Here is a 23,276-nt window from a genome sequence, read left to right as displayed (position 1 = left end):
GCAAATGGAATCATTTGTCAATTGATTTGTTAGGATGTGTAAGTATTTAGGCTTCAGAAATTGCCACTGAGTTTAATATCATGTCCTACCTAAATGTGCACACGGGGCACAGACAGAATACACATACTCGAGAGTCAGTTCATTGATGGAAGTTCGCTATCCTTCTAGGCCTCAATTTTGTTTTTCTTTCCCGTGAAGTGAGGATGATGGAGTAAGGCACATAGTTCCAGACAAGAGTAGTCAGCACTTTGTAAACTCTGGGGGCTGAAGAGATTACCAGGAGATTGCTGGGGCTGTGGGAGCAGCTAGTGGCCGTTTTCTCTCACTCTCCGCCTCCTGAGGTTTGCTCACCCTTCCCATCAGCCCTCCACTTGCCCTTCCACATATATTAACCGTACCAAACACACCCTAGGTACACACAGCTTTTCATCAAAGACAAATGCCATTCACAGGTTGGCTCCCATTCCCAATCCCTCCAGGATAGAAGCAAAATGCAGATAAGGAGGAGGAAAAAGGCCCTTGGGTAAGCATACGAATCTTGCTCGCTTCTGCCCTGTTGTTGGCTTACATCTTGTCCTTTGGATCGCTTTTTCATTGGACTCTGCTTTAGCAAAACAATAAGAGAAGATTTTTTAAAAACAATAAGAACATAACAATAAGAGAAGATTTTTTAAAAAATTCATCTTAAAGTATTTTGGGCTCGATGATATGCTCGGACATTTGGAATCTGGCCAAAACCCTTGCTTCATTTCACTGTTGCAGGCTAAGTGGCCTCTTTTGGGAAGATATCCAGGTAAGAGGAGTTAAAGCAAATAAACATCTCTGTTCCGACCTGTCTTCACCATTCTTTTGTTGTGATTGTATTATGCTTAGTTGTGTGAGAATAATGTTTCTAGTTCTTCAGAAGCCTCTACTCAGAGTTTTTATAAAATTGCATTGTGATAAAGAACAAATATAACCTTTTAACAAGGAAAATGAGAGTTCTCTGTAAAAGACTTCCTGCCTCTAAATTTAGAGAATAAGGGAAATACCTTGTTGAAAGAGAGTGAACCAAGAATTGAAGGAGCACTATCTTTTTTCCATTACTGTTTTGACCTACTCAATGAACTTCAGCAAAATTCTTCTAAGCCTTAATTTTGCTGTCTGTGAATTGGGGACAGAGTATTCCCCTTTCTTCCTACATTAATATGGACATTGCAATAAAGCAAAGGAATAAATTATTCCTTGGGCTGCAGTGGTCTTGACTGACATTTGAAATTCCGTTCTAACTCCAGATTCTATGGTTATAAATAATAAATACTTTCTCTTTCCAATCACTGTGTTTAAATACTCTGGTAAAATCTAAAGACTTCTTTCTTTTTTTTTTTTTTAAACATTTATTTATTTTTGTTTTTTTTTTTTTTTTTTTTTTTTTTTTTTTTTTTTAATTTTTTTTTTTTTCCAACGTTTTTTATTTATTTTTGGGACAGAGAGAGACAGAGCATGAACGGGGGAGGGGCAGAGAGAGAGAGAGACACACAGAATCGGAAGCAAGCTCCAGGCTCCGAGCCATCGGCCCAGAGCCTGACGCGGGGCTCGAACTCACGGACCGCGAGGTCGTGACCTGGCTGAAGTCGGACGCTTAACCGACTGCGCCACCCAGGCGCCCCAAACATTTATTTATTTTTGAGACAGAGAGAGACAGAGCATGAATGGGGGAGGGTCAAAGAGAGAGGGAGACACAGAATCTGAAACAGGCTCCAGGCTCTGAGCTGTCAGCACAGAGACGCGAGGCTTGAACTCACAGACTGCAAGATCATGACCTGAGCTGAAGTCGGACGCTCAACCGACTGAGCCACCCAGGTGCCCCTAAAATACTTCTTTCTTATCTCACTAAGCCAGGCTATAATTTTTGCCTTGCACAGGCTACCAAGAACCTTTTTTCTCTTTTTATAGTCAAAGCTGAGCACACAACTCTTAAGGTCTTTCTACCTTCCCTCTCTTTGTCCTATTACCCAAGGGTGAAGCAAATTGAGAAGCTTTCAGGGGTGCTATTGGATAAACAAAGTTGAGTAACCTTCCAGCAGCATTGGATGAGCCAGAGACTCAATGAACCCCCTTTTGGTTAGAGAAACTATTGGAACTTTGAGAATAAAACAGTTCCCTCTCTTCTCATCAGCAGGATGAAGCCAATACCTGTAAAATGGCAGATTTCTAGTGAAAACATAACTATGTCCTGAATAGTATGGTATAAAAACATTATGATCTTTTTTTAAAACAAAGGGGCTTATGCACTACATAAATTTATTTTTATTTTATTTTTTAAGTTTGTTTATTTTGAGAGAGAGAGAAAGCACGAGTCGGGGAGGGGCAGAGAGAGAGCAGAAAAGAGGGAATCCGAAGCAGGCTCCACACTGTCAGAATAGAGCCAGATGAGGGATTCAGACTCACGAATTGCGAGATCATGACCTGAGCCTAAATCAAGAGTTGGACACTTAACTGACTGAGCCACCCAGGCACCCCTATAAATTTATTTTTATTTTCAGACTAGTTTTCCTATCAAAAGCACTACTTCCCAGAATGATTTGCCTGCTCAAAGTTTTGAAAACATTGTCAGCGAAAAACAAAACTGAGTATAAACTGAAAGTCTATAGATACCACTGGCCCATGGGTACTGATAAAGTTTCATTAATAATATCAGCCTAAATGACATTGGTTGGTGCCCTTGATAGCTCACCCAGGACCTCCAGTCTCTGGACACCCTTCTTCTGTCTCCCATCATAGGGCGGTCAATAGGATGTATCCCCCATGTGTGCCTGGGTTTGGCAGAATCTGCTAGACAATGCTTCTCTTTGCCTGGGCAGCAGAGTCTCTCTTGGGATTCCACTAAGAACAGCCTGTACCTTAAGCATTTCTTCTCCTATGGCCAAGTACATCAGATTCCTCAAAGAACCAAAATCACTTCCCCTCCCTTCCTGTGACACACTGTTAGAGCACTCCTCAAACAGTATTATTTGTGTCTTGGTATTTTGCAGAGATTTGGTGAAGTAGCTTTTGGGTTTTTACTTACTGGCTTTCTGCTCTCTGTAAGTTGGAGATGAAGGCTATTAATGAATGAGATGGGGGCACCTGGGTGGCTCAGTCGGTTGAGTGTCCGACTTCGGCTCAGGTCATTATCTCGCAGTTGGTGAGTTCGAGCCCTGCGTTGGGCTCTGTGCTGACAGCTTGGAGCCTGGAGCCTGCTTCAGATTCTGTGTCTCCCTGTCTCTCTGCCCCTCCCCCACTCATGCTCTGTCTCTCTCTCTCTCTTTCCCAAAAATAAATAAACATTAAAAAAAAAATTAAAGGGGCGCCTGGGTGCCTCAGTCAGTTAAGGGTCTGACTTCAGCTCAGGTCACGATCTCGCAGTCAGTGAGTTCGAGCCCCGTGTCGGGCTCTGTGCTGACAGCTCAGAGCCTGGAGCTTGTTCCAGATTCTGTGTCTCCCTCTCTCTCTGCCCCTCCCCCATTCATGCTCTGCCTCTCTCTGTCTCAAAAATAAATAAACGTTAAAAAAATAATAATAATAATTAAAAAAAATAAAAAAAATAAAAAAGAATGAGAGGGAGGCCAGAGAGATTCAGGCCAAGAACCAGCCTTCTTTCATACTCAAGATTGCCCCTCTCCTCTGACAACAAGACTTCATCTTGAGACTGGATCTCTCTTTTCTTGATATGAATGCTCTCCCAGGAGATTTCAGTAACCCCCACCAGAACGTTCAGGTTTCCCCTCTCATTCACTCAACAAGCCTGGATCTCCTGCAGCAGGCACATCCCAAACACAAGCGAAGATCCCTACTAAGCGAAGATTTCCTCTTATTTTCATGGAAATCATCCCAGACCAACCCCAGGGATTGAAATTGAGGTGCAGAGGTTGTGGGTTGAGGATGGGAGCAAAGTAGAAGTCAGTGGTGAGGATGGTAAGGGGGTGGGGGTGAGGCATAGAGGGAGGCTAAGTTTTCAAGAAGGCACCAGGGTGCTTTGTCTCTTCACTCAGGGTCTGTGTTCTCTCTGCAGAATGACATCTTCGAGTGGTCCAGGGACCACCGAGTCCATCACAAGTACTCAGAGACCGATGCTGACCCACACAATGCCCGTCGGGGCTTCTTCTTCTCTCATATCGGGTGGCTCTTTGTTCGCAAACATCCAGATGTCATTGAGAAGGGGAGAAAACTTGACCTCACTGACCTGCTGGCTGATCCTGTGGTCCGATTCCAGAGAAAGTAAGTGAACAGACACCATAGGCTTGTCCCTCGGGGACAGGACCAAGAGACAGAGCACAGTAGAGTGCAATAATACCCCCAAGTAGTTCTCCTCATACCACTTACTCTCTTATTAGGATTTATCTCTGTTTATTCATTTTCTTTTGCTCATTAAGTCTTCCCTATTTACACAATTGTTTTAATTTTAATTTTAAATGGATTTCCTTTATGCCCAAACGTCATTTCCTTCAGACCAACCCACATGACTGATTTCACGGAATCTTTTTCTGTAGTTCCCTACTCCCCCATTAGAGTTTCCCTGGGGTGGTGGGGAGGGCGGGGAGAACTTGCTTCATTTTAGTGATCCTTGACTCCAACAGCATTGGACTCTATCCAGGTATACTTCTCTGTTCTCCTGGAATTCTCTTATAGTGATGGCTCTCTTCCCCTGTCTCCTAGAAATGTTACACGAGTAGATTTTTGTGCAGAGGAAATGTGATCATGTAACAGAGAGCCTCAAAATGCTTGTGTGCACTAATGGTGTTAGCCGAGCGTATTCAGCCAGTCAGCATTTACAGGATAAATCTACTCTCAACAGGCACATGGAGAAAATCACTTGTAATTGTGCTGGCAGATAGAGAGTGGCTATTTTTCACCTTTACCAGGAAGCTGGCATAGACTATGTCCATGTTGGTCTGGATCTGCAAAGTTGGCCACTATGAGAGCATTTATAAATGGGCTTTTTGCCCCAAAGTAATGAATTTATGTGCAAAGAGAGACAATTTATGGATTACACTCTGGCTAGAGTCTTGATATAATATGGTGAAAAAGTGGTTACCAGAGGCCATCTCCACTGACAAGCAAGAGTCATATTTGAGACCATATCTGAATAGAAACTCCTGAAAACAGAAATGGAGGCTGTGCCTTTGTCTGACACAAACGATTCTTGCATGAAAGGAAGTACGGCTTAGAATTGTGCTCACTTTCCCCCCGGCCTCCCTCTTTACATTGGAGTGGGCAGCAGCACACAGTGAGAAAATGGCGGACCGTGGAGATAGATTGCCTAGGATCAAACTTTGTGGCTCCTCCATGTGCTAGTAAAGACTGGCTCTTGACCATTACCTCCTACAGTTCTTATGAGCACATAATGGAAAAAAAATGTATGGGAAATGCCTGACTCATAGTTAAGAGCTTAGATCAGTGATTATTATTATTCCACAGGCAGTTGCTAGTCCAGAGGACTCAGTGTGTTTCCATCCCCTGCTTCTGTTGGTTTCTCCAGAGGGTCACTGTGTGCCTCAACACAGCTCTTTCTAGTGGACACACCCAGTATCAGTAGCCAAAAGTTCTCTAGCAGAAAATAACAAGAGGTTTTTGATGAACAATTAAATGATTTATTCGTTTTGATTTTTCACCATAAACATAAAGTCTTAAATATCATTAACGAAAATCTGCAAAATTCAGAACAGTGGAAAGAAAATAATTCAAGTCCTAACACACAAACACAGCCACAATTAATAATCTGTAGTGTATCTTTCCATATTTTGTCCACATATCTGATATATTTCACATGATGACAAGCATACTGCATATGTAATTTTATGTCTTGCTTTTGAACTTCAGATTATGTTGGAGGCACCATTGTTGAAGGCTGTGTGAGTTCACTAGTTGAGTGTCACGGTTTATTTAACGATCACTCTGCAGCTGAATATGTGTGTCATTTCCAATTCTGTGATATAAATGATGTTGCTATATAATTAGTAATGCTTTGGGACAATCAGGTCTTAGATTAATTTGAAGAGCTCAGATGAGAAGGCAAAGGATCTTCTATTTTATTAATGAGAACTGGGCTGAGTATAATAGTCTGGGTTTCTCTCACCATAAAAATGGAAGATCTTTTTTTCATCTTTTTCCTTAAAAATGTGGTAATTTGATTCATTAGATTTGTACTCATGGCACTTATGTCCAAAGACTATTTCTAAATGCAAGCAGAAGAACAGAGACTATTTCAGCATGTTCCCTAAATAGTTACCTGAGAATATCTTTCCTCACCAGCCCAGTGACCAAAGGGGGTTGTAGCTATCCATCCACTCATATCATCCAATCATATCATCATTTCATATATACCATTGAGCTCCTGCTAAGAATTGGTGTTGAGGATACAACCTTCAAGATTGGTGGCTGTATCCCCCAGATTTGCAGACCAGCAGGGATCCCACAAATAAATGTACAGACAGTTATACCCTCGTGAGAGAAGTATTGTAAAAGCGTGCCACAGGAACACAATACGGGCTGGTGAGGGTGAGGGAGGGCCTAGGAAAGAAACTAGCTTCTAAGCTAAGACCTGAAAGATGACAAGAAGTTAGATGAAGATGGGGGAAAGGATACTTAATATATCTGTCGATACACAGAACTATATAGAGCCATTGAACTTTAGAACAGGGACGGACTTTGTAAATCATTTAGCTCATGCCTTCCATTTCTCCTATGGGAAAACTAATAAACAAAATATAGATAGAAGGTTGGGGATAGAAGTACTGCCTTGGTCTTTTGGGGCTGCTATAACAAAAATACCATAGACTAGGTAACTTAGACAGCTACATTTATTTCTCACAGTTTTGCAGGCTGGGAAGTCCAAAATTAAAGTGCCACAGATTTGGTGTCTAGTGAGAGCTCTCTTCCTGCTTCATAGACAGCCTCCTTCCTGCTGTTTCTACACATGGCAGAAGCGGGGAAGGAGCTCTCTGGGGGTCTCTTTTGTAAGGACACTAATCCCATTTGTGAGGCCTCCACCCTCATGACCTAATCACCCCCAAAGGCCCACCTCCTAATGCCATTGCACTGGGAATTAGGTTTCAACATGTGAATTTTTGGGGGACACAAATATTACCCTGTGGCAAGCACCTACATCTCAAATTATTTGCTCCGTGTTCTTTTGATTATACCTTGCTGTTTGAAAAGGGTTACAACGGTTGTCTTAAGTGTAGGTGAGTACTCATGTTCATTGGTAATTATCCAGCCTGGAGAACACAGAGATCCATAATCTGAAATAAGGCTTAGAATCACTGCACTAAAGGAGAGAGCTTCCAGAATACACAGAGGTAGTACAAGGGTTTGGATATTTTCAAGTCTGTGAAGCCAGCTTTATTGGTTCTGCCAGTCAGACTATATGGAGGCAACAGATTCCTTAAAGAATGAGTCCTTGCACTTGAGGTGTAAGCTGGAGGAGGGATGGACCCTGTCATTGGCAGGACTGCCACATCAAGTCTAAGTCCTTGCTACCCTTAGCTGAATGGGGGACTCCTTGCATAACAGAGATTCGGCCCTGGGTCACTTTGATAGTACACCTTATAGAGTTGCTCTCCTTGTCAGAATCCCCACCTGCTCCTCTATGGTTCTCTGAGGGCACCAGGCTCTGTTCTGGTTCTGATCCCCGGGGTTTGCAGCTAATTCACTAATGTTAGTGCTGCTCCAGCACTAATATTGCAGTTGGTTGATAAACTTGTGCTCAGCCATCCTCATGACAGTTTACCAAATAAAAGCTTGCCTTGTCAGAGAGCCAGGCTTGATCAACTTTCCATTATACAGTATAACAAAAGAGAGAAGATAGTGGCATTAAACATAACAGGAGGACAACACAGTTCAAGCTATAATTCTAGACTTTTCCTCTAAAAATTTTACCAAGGCTATGATAACAAGTAGTTAACTGGACTGCTTCAAGTTTTGCTCTGCTGCCTGGTTGTGAATGACAAAATGGCAGGCATTAGGAGGTGAGAGGGAGAGAAGCTAGTGGTATCACATTCAGACTTTGGCAACTGAGCCCTGCCTGAGGTTCTATGCCTACAAGAGCTGTGCTTTTCCCTACAGGGTGAGGAGATCACAGGGCAGAGGCACATACCACCTGGAATCTTCTCCCACTTGTATACGTTGCCTTGGGCTCCAAGGAACCTAGAATTCCCTGTCCAAATGGCTCTGAGCCTACTTCCAGAGCCTACACTGGCCTCTCCAGGGCTCTGTCCTCCTGGTAGAGATGTGTACACCCTAGTCCTGAACAGTGGCCAAGAGGCAGTGTTAGCCTGGAGATGAGTTTGGCTGTCCATAGAAAGAGGATAGAACTAGGGGTGGAAAGAGAATGGGGCAGATCACAGGCTAAGGGCCTCCACCTCTGTTCTTGGTCTGGGCCCTACGAATATCAGTGTGAGCCTAGAAGGGGGCCACTCATAAGACTGGCAGTAGGTCTGTCAGTTAGGAATTGTGTTTGGCCAAAACAGAATAGAAGTTTATTTCCCTCACATATAAAAGAATTGTGAAGGCCCAGGTTATGGTGGCAACAGTGTCAGTTGAAAACCAGATTCTTTCATCTTTCTGCTCCAACAACCTTAGCATGTGACTTTCATTCTTTCATTTTAAGGTCCAATGTGACCACTAGAGCCCTAATCAGAAGGAAGGTGAGGGTGAGGGGTAACACTGCTCACCTGAGTCAGTCACCTATAAGGAGCTTTCCCAGGAGCCACATATAGCCTATCCACGCACCTCTCATTAACCATGTCAGGAAATGTAGTTTCTTGGTTGATGCCTTACACCCTTGCATAAATTCCTGGTTTTGTTCCCATGGAAGAAAGTACGAATTGGTATGAGGTAGGCTCTCCCGTAGGTACTTAATTACTTAAGCAAAATAACTAGCCATCACAAGTGGCTCAGTCTGACAACGTTTTCATTATAAAGCAAGTGAGTGGCCTTTCTGCCACCATTTTCTAAGCAGAAACTGGAATCTCACATCATTTTTCCGAGATGGCAGAATGAGGATAAAAATCCAGAGGCTGTTCTTCCTAATGCTTTGCTTATCCCATTGATTCCCATATTAGATAAGAAATTCCCTTAGAAGTAGCATGCAGACAATGTCATGTGTATTTTTGAAGGAGTTAACAAGGATACTAAGCCAGACACATGAAAACAAGGTCCTTGCCTCATCGCCATAGTATGGGATTAGCTAAGAGAAAAATGGTTGGAGTGATTCAGAAAGGTAAAGCACTTCTGTTTTGAAACCCTGGAAAGGTATGAAAATGTGTAAATTTTCCCTTTCCAATAAGATTGACACTTGAATGGCTAGAATCTATTTAAGACCTCCTTCACTTCAATTTCCCCCTGGTCTGTTATCATTAGTCTTTTTCTTTCTTCAACAATAGCATCACATCTCTCAGTGACATCCTCCTTTTTGTGTCTTTATGTCAATCCTCTGTCCAAACCCCACATGTATTTCTGTGTTGGTGACATCAAATTGCCAGGGCAGAGCAGTCAGACAAGTCTACAATTGACTTATTTTCACTTCTCTATCTCATCCCCTCATCTTCCATGTGGGGGATCCCCTAGGGACTGGGATGAGTCATCTGGGAATTTACAACCAACATAATCCCATCTCAGTTGACAAAATCCATTGCTTTTTCATCAGGGTTCCTCGTGGGGCCCCCAGGGAGTCTCTTTCTATTCTGAGTCCATTTTCCTTGGGGACCTACCCTACTTGTTGCTAAGTTAATAGAACAGCTCTTCTCTAGATATTAGTGACACTGAGTGGCTGAGTACATTCAAGGGCTTAGTTGGTTAGTTGCAATTTGTGGAAAACTCTACAGAAAATGATCCCCAAATGAGAGGACCTGGATGATGAGATATTCAAACATCTGGTCATGTGGGTGAGATTCGGGGACATGGAGGCAGTGCCTTTTAAGCACAACCACCCTCTGCTACTCCATTGCACATCAATTACCCTTAGTTTGATCACTGCCCATCTCACTTGGGTCCCTAATGGTCCTGCAACAGTAAAACCAAACTGGCTCCAAGGTGAACATCACTTGTTTATGCTATATGCAGATCCCAGCTCTTTGGTATACTCTATCCCAACTCACACCTTAATAATGTAAGCCATGAGAAAATGAACAACTCAGGAAACAACAGATTTTGGTGAGGATGTGGAGAAAGGGAAACACTTTTGCGCTGCTGGTGAGACAAACCAGTGAAGCCACTCTGGAAAACAGTATGGAGGTTCCCCCCAAAATTAAAAACAGAGCTACCCTACAACCCAGCAATTACGCTACTAGGTATTTATCTAAAGGATACAAAAATGCTGATTCAAAGGGGCACATGCACCCTCAATGTTTACAGCAGCACTACCAACAGTAGCCAAATTATGGAAAGAGCTCAAATGTCCATCAACTGATGAATGGATAAAGAAGATGTGGTGTATATATACAAAGGAATATTACAAATATTCAAAAAGAATGAAATCTTGCCGTTTGCAGCAACATGGATGGAACTAGAATGTATTATGCTAAGTAAAATAAGTCAGTCAGAGAAAGATAAATATATGATTTCACTCATATGTGGAATTTAAGAAACAAAATAGATGAATGTAGGGGAAGGGAAGGAAATTTAAGATAAAAACAGAGAGGGAGGCAAATCATACTCTTATGATACTCTTTTAAATACAAAGAACAAACTGAGTGTTGTTGGGTGGGGAAGGTTGCGGGGGTGAGCTAAATGTGTGATGGGCATTAAGGAGGGCACTTGCTGGGATGAGCACTGGGTGTTATATATAAGTGATGAATCACTGAATTCTACTCATGAAACCGTTATTATACTATATGTTAACTAACTTGGATTTACATGAAATTTAAAAATAAAAACAAAAATAAATAATGTAAGTGATGAGGCACATGGTGTTTCTCAGGATTCAGCTTTCTTCTCGTTTCTGCATATATCACTTTTCATTCAAGAACTATATTTTGAGCACCCACTATATACCAGAAATTGTTCTAGGTGCTGGGGATGGAACAGTCCACAGGAGAACCAGGTTCTGGAGAATATTTGCTCCCTCTTTCTAGAATTCCCCCATTTGTGTTTGGGGATGTGAAAGAGGATGCCCCACCATACACCTGCCCCCCTGCCTGACTGGGCCTCTCTCTCCACAGAAAGATACTTTTGCTGCTCCCCTTTCCATTTCTCTTGTTACTCAGTCCCTGTTCCATGAATCTGTTTTGGTTCACTTCCTCTTGTCTATTTGCCTCTTTCTGTCCTCACAGTCTTTGTCTCTTCACCTGCCGGAGGGCTTTGTTCCTGCCTTTGTGCCCTTCTCTGCATGGGTACATTTTCCCTCATCAGTCACACTGTGTTCTCCAAGCCATGCAGTTCTTCTTCTTGCATAGTTTTATTAGAGAATAAAAGCCATTTAGCCAATTGTTCAGGCAGACTTTTTCTTCTTTTTGGAGGGAGATGAGGAATTTTTGTCCTCTTGTATTCTTTCCTCATGTCATGATCTTGTTCTGATTTATTCTTTCCATACATTACTTCTGCATGTAAATATTCTCTCTCCATGAATCTTGGCTTCCATTTCTGAGGGGTAGTCTATCTTTGGTTAATAGCTTGAGCCCTGGAATCTTCTCTCCCATTCTGTCCTCATCTCAAATCATTGCATCTTGTCTTGGGGCTGTGAAAGTTTTGAGGATGAAATAATTTTTCTTTGAATAGTGTTCCCTGCATCCAGCTGTAGTTGCCAAAAGTTAAAATTATGAATCTCTAAGTTCCAAGGAAGATGATCAAATCAGCTAAAGAAGTGTAAACTGTATTTAATTAGATTCCTTTTGTTAAAAGTCAATGGAAGAGGTACAACATCCTTTACTCTTCTTCTTAAACCTTTGGCCTTTCTAAAGCAACTGATTGCTATAGCCAAAGAATCAAATTATACTCTGGGATACAAGACTGAGATGGTCCAGTATTGAAGCTGTAGCATTAACACCAAAATTTCCCTATTTTAGTGGTTAAAAATTTAGGTGAGAGAGAAACCAGTGTGGCATATAATTCAATGACTAATTTTGACTTTTTAAAAATTTCCAGGTCAAAATGTTATTTGTTTGCCTGTGTGAGAGGTACTTTTCCTATGAGAACTTTATGAAAACTTCCTCTCTCTCTCTCTCTCTCTCTCTCTCTCTCTCTCTCTCTCCGTGTGTGTGTGTGTGTGTGTGTGTGTGTGTGTGCGTGCACATAAAAATACATCAACTGTATTGTCATTTTTCTTTCCCCACACTGACCATTCCATTTCTATGTGAAATTCCCCTGGCAAGATGAGGAGACAGTTTCTCAAATGTCTGGAATCTGAATACATCATTGACTAGCATGTTAGACATATTAACTAACAGGTGTCAGTGGATTCTGGAACTGCTGTTTGTAAAGTGTTACCTTAGCTTCATTGTTGATGGCAGCGAAGGTGACTTCATGCATCTTTGATATACTTCCGTAGTCAATAATAACTACCATTTACTAACTGCCTATTATGCACTTACATTGTGTCTTTTCACACATTATCTCTGATCCTTTCAATAACTGTATCATGTAGATGATGGTATCTGGATTCTGGACTTGAATTCTAAATATTCTGGCTCCCTGTGGCCTCAATTAGCCATGTCAAAAAAGAATAGCAGATGTTTGCACTAATTTATTCTCTCTAGTAAAATATTAGTTGCTACCAAAGCTGCAAAGAAATCTTAGCTAAGTTTTAATGTAAAAATTAAGTAATTATGTAGTAGTTAAGGCAAGATTAAATTTTATGAAAGACATTTTTGTGGAAGTATAAATTCTCAGTAATACTTAGATATCATCAATTCTTGGCTCTCTTTTGAGACCACATAGAGAATAATCTTTTAATATTTTCTTGGAATAAAAAGCCCTTCAGTCATGTATGTGGTTCCAGCTCCAAGGCTTTATCCAGTAGGGAGAGAACCAATACTCTTATAAGGGGCTTTTATTTAATACTTATTTATTCTCTTAAAAGTTAGATGTATTACCAATGGATTACGCCATCAGAGAAAAAGACCGTTTTTGCCTTTTCATTGTCTCTTTTTTATGAGAAAGGTAAAAAAGTGGAGAAAGATTTTCATAACAGAAAACTTATCTTCTACTTATTATTTTCTCCAACAATTACCTTCTAAAATTTTTCTAACCTCAGAGCTTGGGATCCAAATACCACCTTTAAAAAATAATTAAGACAGAACATAAGAATAAAATTCTCTTTTTAGTACAAAATATCATAAAAGTTAATTGTAGAAAATTTAGAAAATGCAAATAAGCTTCATAAAGGATAAAATCATTTGTAATCCTTCCACTTAGAAAACATCAGTTAAAATTTTGCTGTATATCCTTCTAAAGTTCTTTTTAATGAACTATGCTCTGCTTTCTTTTTACAAGACTTTATTTATACCCTATATATTATTTCAAGGTAATTAAATAAGAAAAATATATTTAATATTTGCCTTCTTTATTTCACCTCTAGCCTCATGGTTTTCTGTGTGTGTGTCCTAATTTCCATTTGATATCATCTTTCTGCCTGAAGAACTACCTTTAACAGTTCTTGTGGCACAGGTCTATTGGCAATACTTCTCAGCTTTGCTTATCTGAGGTCTTTATTTTATCTTCATTTTTGAAAGGTATTTTTACTGGACATAAAATTCTACATTGGCAAGTTTTTTCTTACAGATTTTAAAAGATGTCAATCCCTTGTCTTATGCTTTGCATGGTCTCTGAGAAGTCTGCTGTGATTCTTCTTATTATTCCTCTGCATGTGATGTTTCTTTTTTCTCACTGTCTTCAAGAATTTTTCTTTGTCATTGCTTTTCAGAAATTGACTCTGATGTGTCTAGGGTTTTTTGTTTTTGTTTGTTTATTTTGTGAGGAAGCAGTTATCTTGCTCAAGATTCTTTGGGCTTCTTGGATCTGTGACTTGTTTTCTTTCATAAATTTTGGAAAATTCTTGGTTGTTAGCTCTCCAGACTATTTTTGGCCTTGTTTTCTCTCTCCTTCCACAGAAACTCTAATGACACCTATGTTATACCACTTGATGTCGTTCCGCAGCTCTTAGAGACACTGTTTTATCTAATTCACTCCTTTTTATCTTATATTTCAATTTGCATAATTTCTATTGACATATCTCCAAGTTCACTAATTCTTTCCTTAGCTATATCTTGTCTGCCAATGAACCCATCAAAAGAATTCTTTATCTCTGATACTGTTTTTTAAGTATAGCATTTGCACTTCTATATCTTCTATCTCTCTGATGATATCTCCCATCTGTTCATGCATATTGTCCATTTTTTCACTAGATCTCTTAAATGTGTTAATTATAGTGAAAGTCCCTGATAGTTGCAACAGCTGAATCATCTTTGAGTCTGGTTCTATTAATTGCTTTATCTCTAGACAGTGTTTTTTTTTTTCCTTGCATTTTTATGTGATTTATAATTTTTAATTATATGCTGGACATGTCTACAAGAATAGAAATACTAAGGTAAATATAATTTATGTTTGAGAATGGCCACACCTAGGGGCGCCTGGGTGGCTCAGTCGGTTAAGCGTCTGACTTCAGCTCAGGTCATGATCTCACGGTTCGTGAGGTCAAGCCCCATGTTGGGCTCTGTGCTGACAGCTCAGAGCCTGGAGCCTGCTTCAGATTCTGTGTCTCCCTCTCTCTCTCTCTGCCCCTTCCTCACTCATGCTCTCTCTCTCTCTCTCTCTCTCTCAAAAATAAATGAACATTAAAAAATTTTTTTTTAAATGGCCACACCTATTCTTCTTTCAGGCCATTAATATGGGTGAAGGGGATGGGAAAAGGTGGAGGTTGAGTCAATGAGTTAGGAGTTAAGTTAGATTTGGGTTTAGTGTACCAAAGACTTTGGTGGAGAGCTGCTATTATCAAATGCTTAGAGTAGACCCTGGAGTACCAGAGAAGATTTCTAAGTATTAATGCTTTTGCCTTCAGCTTTCAGCTGTCCTTGCATACCTGTGCCACAGAGGACATCTCTCTCTGTGGTCTTGCCCTTATCTGAACTAGGGGAGACTTCTATTGTTTGCTTGTCTTAATGTAGGGGGTTGGGATTTCTTTGCTGTCTTAGTCCCATATCAGACTTAGGCAAGCTCTGTGCCTGAACCTTGGGGTTAATACTTCTTGAGCATTTTTTCATCTTCACCAACAATAGGAGATCTCTGCTTTGAAGCAGTGCAAGATCCTGGGCATAAGCCAGGTTTTTGCTTCCACCTCTCCTTCAACAGCAATGACTCTGCCTATGTCTGGGAGTGGGGGGAGTTTCCTACTCCTCCCTCAGAAACAAGCAGGTTTTGTTTCTCTTGTTCTTCCAGAAGTATTGGACTTTTGCCTAGTCTTAGAGGCAAAAGGTTTTCTGCCCTCCCCCAGCAGCTTAAGACTTTGGCTTTGTAAGAGAAGTCTCTGGGGAAGAGGTCAAGGCTTTGTGCTTGTCATTTGGTGGCAGCTGGTCACATCCTGCATGTCTATACAGTGGAGAGGAACTCTCTCCAATCTCCTACTTTGCCTCTGACTTTTTTGTGAACATTTAATGCAAGTATAGATAAAAGACCTGGAAGGTGAGTGCAAACTCCCTTGTGTCTGAGGCTCTAAGCTCTTCCAAAGTGACAAATTAGCCCACACTTGGCCTTTAAGGATTTTAGGTAAATTTTTAGCTAATTTCTTCTCATCTATTAATATGGTGGCCCCATCCTTCCTTATGCGCTGCCAAGTGAAGAAGTTCATGGATGGGCTTACCACTCTTTGGAATTCAATTCACTTAGTTGCCTTGTGACCTCACTTCTCTGATGGGCTCTAGAAAAGTTATTATTTTGTATATTGCCCACCTTTTCTTATTGCTCTGATGGAAACAATGTTCTCTTATGACTTTCTACATCCTAAGTGGAAGAAGAACTCTGTGTCCTGTTTTATAGGACCTACAGTTTTTGCCTAATGGAATCCTGTGAAATCTTTCCAGTTTTAGTGCCTACTTAATATTTCATTGTGAAGACAGGTCATTAATTCTGATGAACATTGAAGGATTTTCACCTTTTTTATCATTAAAACAATGGTGAGATGAATAACTTTATACATAAATTTTTTATCATAGCTATGATATTTTCCTTTGGCTAAAATCAGAATAGCTGAGTCAAATAATATGTAAATTTCTCAGCTTGTGATACTCATAGTCATAATGGATTTGCAGATCTTTGATTATTAGTGAGACTAAATATGTGGTCATGTGTTTTTTGCCATTTGCCTTTTAAAGGGGATATACAGTTATTTTCCTCACAACTCCAAATCCACTGTTGGTCAAGGACAAAGGTACTATCTTTTCATTTCCTTCCTCCATTTTTGTTGAAGAAGAAAATCTAACAAAGTGAGATGCCAAAGCCCACTTTCCTACCCAGAATCCTTCTGCCCTTCCTGGAAAAGGAAGGTAGAACAGCCACAAATGAGTCTGATGTCTACACAGGCAAATTAACACATGGAACATTTACATATTTCTTGTTCCTACTATCCCTGGTACTCTGAGCTGGGATATATTACTTGATAAGTAATAACAGTCATTTTAGTGCTGTTTTGCTTCATGGAAGACTCTCTTTCTAAAGAATCCAGCAACAACTAAGCTAGAAAGAGAGTAATATAGGAGAAGTTGTTTAAACAAGACGAATCTGAAGGCACAAATGCATATATTTAAAGTAAGAAATAAATTGTTTACCTGGAAACAAATCCATTACTTACTGTCCAATTTGTAGTTCTTGCCATGAAATGATTGACGAGGTTAACGTCCCTGTGACAGCTATTTTGTGAAAACTTTTAATGAGGCTGAGTCCCTTTTTAAAATTGAAAGAGTATGATTCATACATATTTGTGAAATTCAAGTGCATTTTTCTTGTTACTGATGCAAACTGCTAATGGCAGTATATTATGGGGACCCCTTGTCAGTTGACAGTTGAAGTGAAAATATTGTCTTCGGTAATGAATTTGTTGATAGCTGTTCTATTACCCAAAATGAATATTTAGATTATTCATGTGCAGGTTGTCATGTCAGAGCTATTAGGGAGATTTTTCTTTGACACAATTTATTCTAATTCCTCACTCTTCATTTCACCATGTTATATCTTATTGAACATGTCAAGGTATGATTAGGTTGAGAGATAGGTTTTGTTACAGCCACACTTTGCACAGGAGCACCGGAGAAATTACACTAAACAACCCTGGTTAGAATTCTCGACCATTTTCTCTATTCCTTGTCGGTACAAAGGATTTCCAGAGACAAGGAAGGGTCCTTAACCAGGAGGCTGCACTGCAAGATGTTTTGTGAATTGCATCAAAAATACATATTGAAAAGTAACCCTTCCGGGGGGTGTCCTGTTTGGCTTCATTATATACTCACTGAAACCACCCTTCAAAGTGCCTCTTAATGCTGTATGCCCCTTCTGGGCCCCTGGAGATATTTGGAAGGTCAAAAGAGAAACACACAACAGTGGGACTTGGTGATATTATATAAAGTAACACTGGTGGCATTATGTATATTGTATGTATTTTTGACATTATATAAACTAATAGATGTGCATTCAAAAATCAAGCCATTTTTTAACGGTGTGACACATAGATAAAATTATAATGTATATTGCATTGGATTATTTATTCATTCATTAATTTGGTTGACACAAAGAGGCAGCTATGTATGGAGAAGTAAAACAGCGACTTGGAATCAAAAGAACCCACGTTTGGAATTCTCCAAGATTTCATTTCCACAGCCATAAAATGGTGATAGTGGTGCTATATATCTTACAGAATGATTGAGTGAATAAATTAGTTAATGTATGTGAAAGTGTCCATCACAGAGGAGACGTACAATAAATACTTGTGCAGTTAACCACACATAAGGCACTATATGGAAGTTACTCCATTCAAGAAGACCTTAGTTCTAAAACCCTGTTCAGGTGTCCATTTTTTTTGTAAGTTCAAAGTGACCAAGAAAGGTTTAGGTTACCAGTTTCCAGATGCATCTCCATAAATAAAAACATAAGTGGGCCCTTCAAAGCTTTCACCCAGGAGTGCTGTTCTCTTCCATACATTCTATTCAACATTTCTCCCCAAACGTGGACCTCTTATGGCTGCCTCCTTTGCCAACACGAGATTTTGCTGATTTTGATGGGCCCTAAACCCAGCAACTTTGAACCTACAGAGACACCCTTACCTCACAGCAGACTCGTCAACACTTTCCACCAAGCCTAGGATTAAGTTCACTCATAACTCCTGGCCTTCACCAGGACTGACAAAGTTTAGGCCAAAGGATATCGCTCGTTGCTGCTAACATTTAACCACAACCCCCAAAACTTGCCTTTTTCATTCCACCAATACCTTTTCCTTCCTTTTTGATCAGTATTTAGTCCTTGGCCTTCAGGGTTCTTCCAGCTCTGCCAGGAGCACCTGTGGCATTAAGCATTCTCTCGCCACCTTCAGTCCTGAAAAATTATCTCCACTTTTGTTTCCGTCAAAATTGTGTGTCTCTTTTTTGCAACTTTTGACAAAAGTCACTACTTTTGTGCTTTTCAAACTGATGATGTTATTGATATTCATAAAGTAGCTCAGAACTGAGCGCCAGTCCAGCCAGCATACCCCTGACTAACAGACCATGTGTGGCAGAATGATTGCTTGTGGCTGCTAATACCATCCGCTGGTGGTGGGTAGAGTGGATGCACTTTCTTACCCTGCTTTCTCCGTACTGTGAACCTCCTTAAATGGCCAAGTTGTAAGTAGAGGCATTTCTGTACTAAGGGATATGGAAGATATAAAGAGAAAAAAAGGGATAGTCCTTGCTTTTATTAATCATATCATTTAATTGGGAAGAAAAGACACACACTTATAAAATAGCCAGAGGCTTCCAAGTCCATATATGAAAGTAGCTGAGAGAGGGGTGCCTGGGTGGCTCAGTCGGTTAAGCGTCCGACTTCAGCTCAGGTCACGATCTCACGGTCTGTGAGTTCGAGCCCCGCGTCGGGCTCTGGGCTGATGGCTCAGAGCCTGGAGCCTGCTTCCGATTCTGTGTCTCCCTCTCTCTCTGCCCCTCCCCCGTTCATGCTCTGTCTCTCTCTGTCTCAAAAATAAATAAACGTTAAAACAAAAAAAATTTTTTTTTAAAATAAAAAAAATAAAGTAGCTGAGAGAATTCACAGTAAAGGAGAGAAGGATAGAATGAGGTTCTTGAGGTCTGCATGGTTCGTGACCTTCTCCTGACGCTCTCATTCTCCCAGAACACTCTATCCCTTTGTTACCACTTCTTTTACCTCTTCCAGTAAATGTTTGTAGTTTTCTAAATATAGATCTTCTGTGTTTCTTGTTGGGTTTATTCCTACACATTCTGTAATTTTTGTGGTTATTGTTAATAGGAATCGCTGTTTTTATCCCAGTGAGAGGGACAGGGAGTGGATACCCAGACACCTCATCTCCCCTCCCTCAAAATCCCAGTGGACAGCGGAAACTGTCAAGGAGTCCCCGACTTTTTGCAAGCGCCACCGGGCACTGCACCCGGAGAGGATGCCATTGAGGTTGTTGCCCAAAGGCAGAGGGCTCCAATGGAGACCCCCATCCTATCAGCTATCTGCTGACTTAATGAACCTTAGAAATTAAAAACCCGCCTTCCTCCCTCCTTGCTTTTTCTTTCTTTTTTTTAAATTCAAATTTTTAAATGTTTAGTTTTGAAAGAGAGCACAGAGGAGGGGCAGAGAGAGAGGGAGATCCAGAATCCAAAACAACTTCCAGGCTCTGAGCTGTCAGCCCAGAGCCTGGTGCAGGGCTCGAACTCACGAACTGCAAGATCATGACCTGAGCCCAAGTCGGATGCTTAACCCACTGAGCCACCCAGGCACCCCCTCCTTGCTTTTTCTTAAAGAAATGCTTCCACGGATTCAGAAAATGAAAAAATAAATGAATGAATGAGAGCATAAGTGAATCCTCCCTTCCTGGGGAGCATATCTCATTGCTAAGGGTGTTTGAAGAGTCCAATTCTTGAGTCTAAAAAACTGAAAATTATAAAAATTTAAAAGGATGAATTCCTGGTGAAAGAAAAACCAAAGACATTACTGTCAGCCCACTAGCTGAGGAAACGCTTGTCAGAAATCAGCTTTGAACTGTCTCCCTGTCCAAGTCAGTTACTTCTCCTCACATTACCTATTTTCACATAAAACAATAACAAATCTGTCACACAGATACAAAGACTCTTAGTGCTGAGATAATGTGATTTGTCAAAACATGCTCATTGACTCAACTGAAGTGTGCTATCTCTTCTGACATTTGGCTCTCTGTTATAAACCTACTCTTATCTTGTCTTTCATTTTAAAACAGAGAAAAACAATTACTCAGAAGTCCTAACTATCAAGAGATTGAGACAAACCCCATATATCTACATATATATGTTTCAGGATAAATGAACAGGCTTTCAAATTCTGTCCAACTAAGAACCTGGATTTTTAGGATAATGAAAACTTTCATTTATAGTCAGAGAACCAGTGTTTGTTTTAATGGATTGAGAAAGCAACGCATCATGGGTGACTTAATAACTAACCCTTCAGGGGCGCCTCGGTGGTTCAGTCGGTTAAGCGTCTGACTTCGGCTCAGGTCATGATCTCAGGGTTCATGAGTTCAAGCCCTGCGTCGAGCTCTGTGCTGACAGCTCAGAGCCTGGAGCCTGCTTCAGATTCTGTGTCTCCCTCTCTCTCTGCCCCTCCCCCACTCACACTCTGTCTGTCTGTCTCTCTCTCTGTCTCACAAATAAATAAACATTAAAAAAAAAAAACCTAACCCTTCAAGGCACGAATGAGATATGAAGAGTCTCAGAATCCCAGGTGGTGATGAGGGGGTTTCTGGAAAGCCAAGTGCTTCCAGAGAAAAAGAGGAATAGAAATGGGGAAAGCCCTTCTTATGAGAGTACCCATGCACAGAGAGATTTTGTAAACTGTGATAGCTCTGTTTAATATGCAGTCATAATTCTTTTTCTCTGTGCTCTCTGTGCCTTTGCTCCTTATTATCGGTACCAAGTACTACCAGGAAAAGAGAAAGAAGAGTGGGGAGATTGCAACATAAGCCATTCAAAGTTTGGATTGAAAATTTGGGTCCAAGTTGTCTTGCCAGAAAGGATGATAACCAAGAGACCAGAGATCTTTCTCTTGTAGCTGTTGGCCTGTATCCTCCATCACTGCAGGTAGCCGTGAGCTGACACTGCCTGGCATGCAAATAGAGAAACATTTACTTTTAGGTGATTCCTCTCAGGTTCTCAGAATCTTTTTGCTCTTGAAAATACAAAATTCTTTTTTTTTTAATGTTTATTTTTGAGAGAGAGAGAGACAGACAGAGTCAGAGCATGAGTCGGGGAGGGGCAAAGAGAGAGGGAGGCACAGAATCCGAAGCAAGCTTCAGGCTCCGAGCTGTCAGCACAGAGCCTGATGCGGGGCTCAAACCCACGAACTGAGAGCTCATGACCTGAGCCAAAGTCGGACACTTAACCAACTGAGCCACCTAGGTTCCCAGAAAATACAAAATTCTAATAAGCTCAATGATCTTGTTTCAGGCCTACATCTAATCTTAGAATAACAATAATGGCTTCCAGTTTTTATTTTTTATTACTCTCTAACATCCTTTATCATATAGATTTCAGCATAGCAATTACTCACAATGTATCAGACTCTGTTCTCTGCCTATATAACTCGGATCTCTCTTATCCTTACAAATGATGGAATCTGAGCCTCTGAGAAGCCGACTCAGGAATCATTTTGTAAACGGAATTTAAGCAAAGTCTGTCCAAGTCCAAAGCACGTGCTCTTTCTACTAAGCTATGTTGTAATAGTATAGGGAGTATCATCTTTCTTCTTCCTCTGCCTCATCCTATTGCCCGCTTACTTTGCACGTGTGTTTTTTATTTATTGCAGTTCTGAGTTATTGAGAATAAGAAATTACACATACCTGTGAGCCAGAGTTGTCTCCTGCTTAAAACTTTTTCAAGACTTCCCCTTGGGAAAAGTTACAACTGACTGCTATCTCCCTGGCGTGCTTATGTTAGGTCTTGATACTTCCCGCCTTATACTTCACTCTGTAACTATGCCAGTCCCCTCACAAGTCAGGCTGTTCTGTGATAACTGCCTTTGCTTCTGTTATTTCTCTGGCCTAGATCCTTGCTACTTAACATGTAGTCCTGGGAACAGCACCATCAGTGTCACCTGGGAGCTTGTTAGAAATGCAGGATGCAAGCCCCACCCCAGACCCCAAGTGATTCAGATGCACCATGATTGTTTGAGAAGCACTGATCTAGAATGTTCTTTTTCTCTTAGACAACCTTTACTCATTCTTCAAAATTCACATCCAGGAAGCTTAGGTCAGCGGTTCAAGGACTCTCAGCGGGGCGGGGGGGGGGGGTGCTATCTGGGGGGGGAGGGTTCCCCTAAGTCCCTTTTAGGAGGTCTGTGAGGTCCTCCCTTTTCTGACTGCATGTCTGTGTGAGGCAGTTTCTCCGTAGACTTCCGCCAAAACAAAATATTGCAGCAGAACCACGGCAGAAGCAGGTGGGTCAATCCAGTCGCTTCCATGAAGCCAGATATTAGAGATTTGCCATTATGTACAATAAAGCCATTCTTTACACTAAAACTTTTTTGTGTTTTGGAAAATATAGTTACTTTTCATAAAAATGTCCCTTATGTTAACATGGAGTAGGTTCATTATTATTTTAATGAATCAATCAGTTTTGCATTTATTTTCTATTAACAGATACATTTATGTTTTACATATACTATTTGATATTATATAGTGCATGTAATTTTATATTATTAACATATATTATTAACATCAAATATTTAAGAAATCATAAAACATTTCTCAGCTTTAAGTTCCCATACAGTAAATGTTGGTAGGTATATCCCCCATAAACAAAACCCCTTTGGAGCTCTCAATGATATTTAAAATATTTTAAAGCGTCCTGAGACCAAAGAGTTTGAGGTCCATTGTCCTAGAATGAGCTAAGGACCCCTTCTCGTCAGGTCTACGGAATCATGGACCTACCACACCTTTCTGCTTATCATGTTGTATGAAAATGGTCCACTTGTATGTCTCTTGCATTGGACCCAAAGCTCTTGAGGATGGTGACTATGTCCTATTCATCTTTCTATTTCATGAGATTACTGAAATACCTAGCACCCCCCAAAATCCTTTCTGGACTGAGGAG

At 40.7% G+C, this 23,276-nt stretch overlaps 1 protein-coding gene across 1 annotated transcript in view; it reads left to right on the top strand.

Annotated features, from left to right (window-relative positions):
- The window catches only part of SCD5 (stearoyl-CoA desaturase 5), a 156,582-nt gene that overhangs the window by 113,019 nt on the left and 20,287 nt on the right, over positions 1 to 23,276 (top strand). Inside the window, exon 3 of the mRNA XM_060654753.3 lies at positions 4,034 to 4,239. Coding sequence (XP_060510736.1) covers positions 4,034 to 4,239 — 206 coding nt within the window. The remainder of the gene's footprint in view (positions 1 to 4,033; positions 4,240 to 23,276) is intronic.

This window comes from Panthera onca, chromosome B1 (assembly GCF_046562875.1).
Source record: "Panthera onca isolate mPanOnc1 chromosome B1, mPanOnc1 haplotype 2, whole genome shotgun sequence".
Classification (NCBI taxonomy): Eukaryota; Metazoa; Chordata; class Mammalia; order Carnivora; family Felidae; genus Panthera; species Panthera onca.
This window is presented reverse-complemented; position numbering and strand designations above follow the sequence as displayed.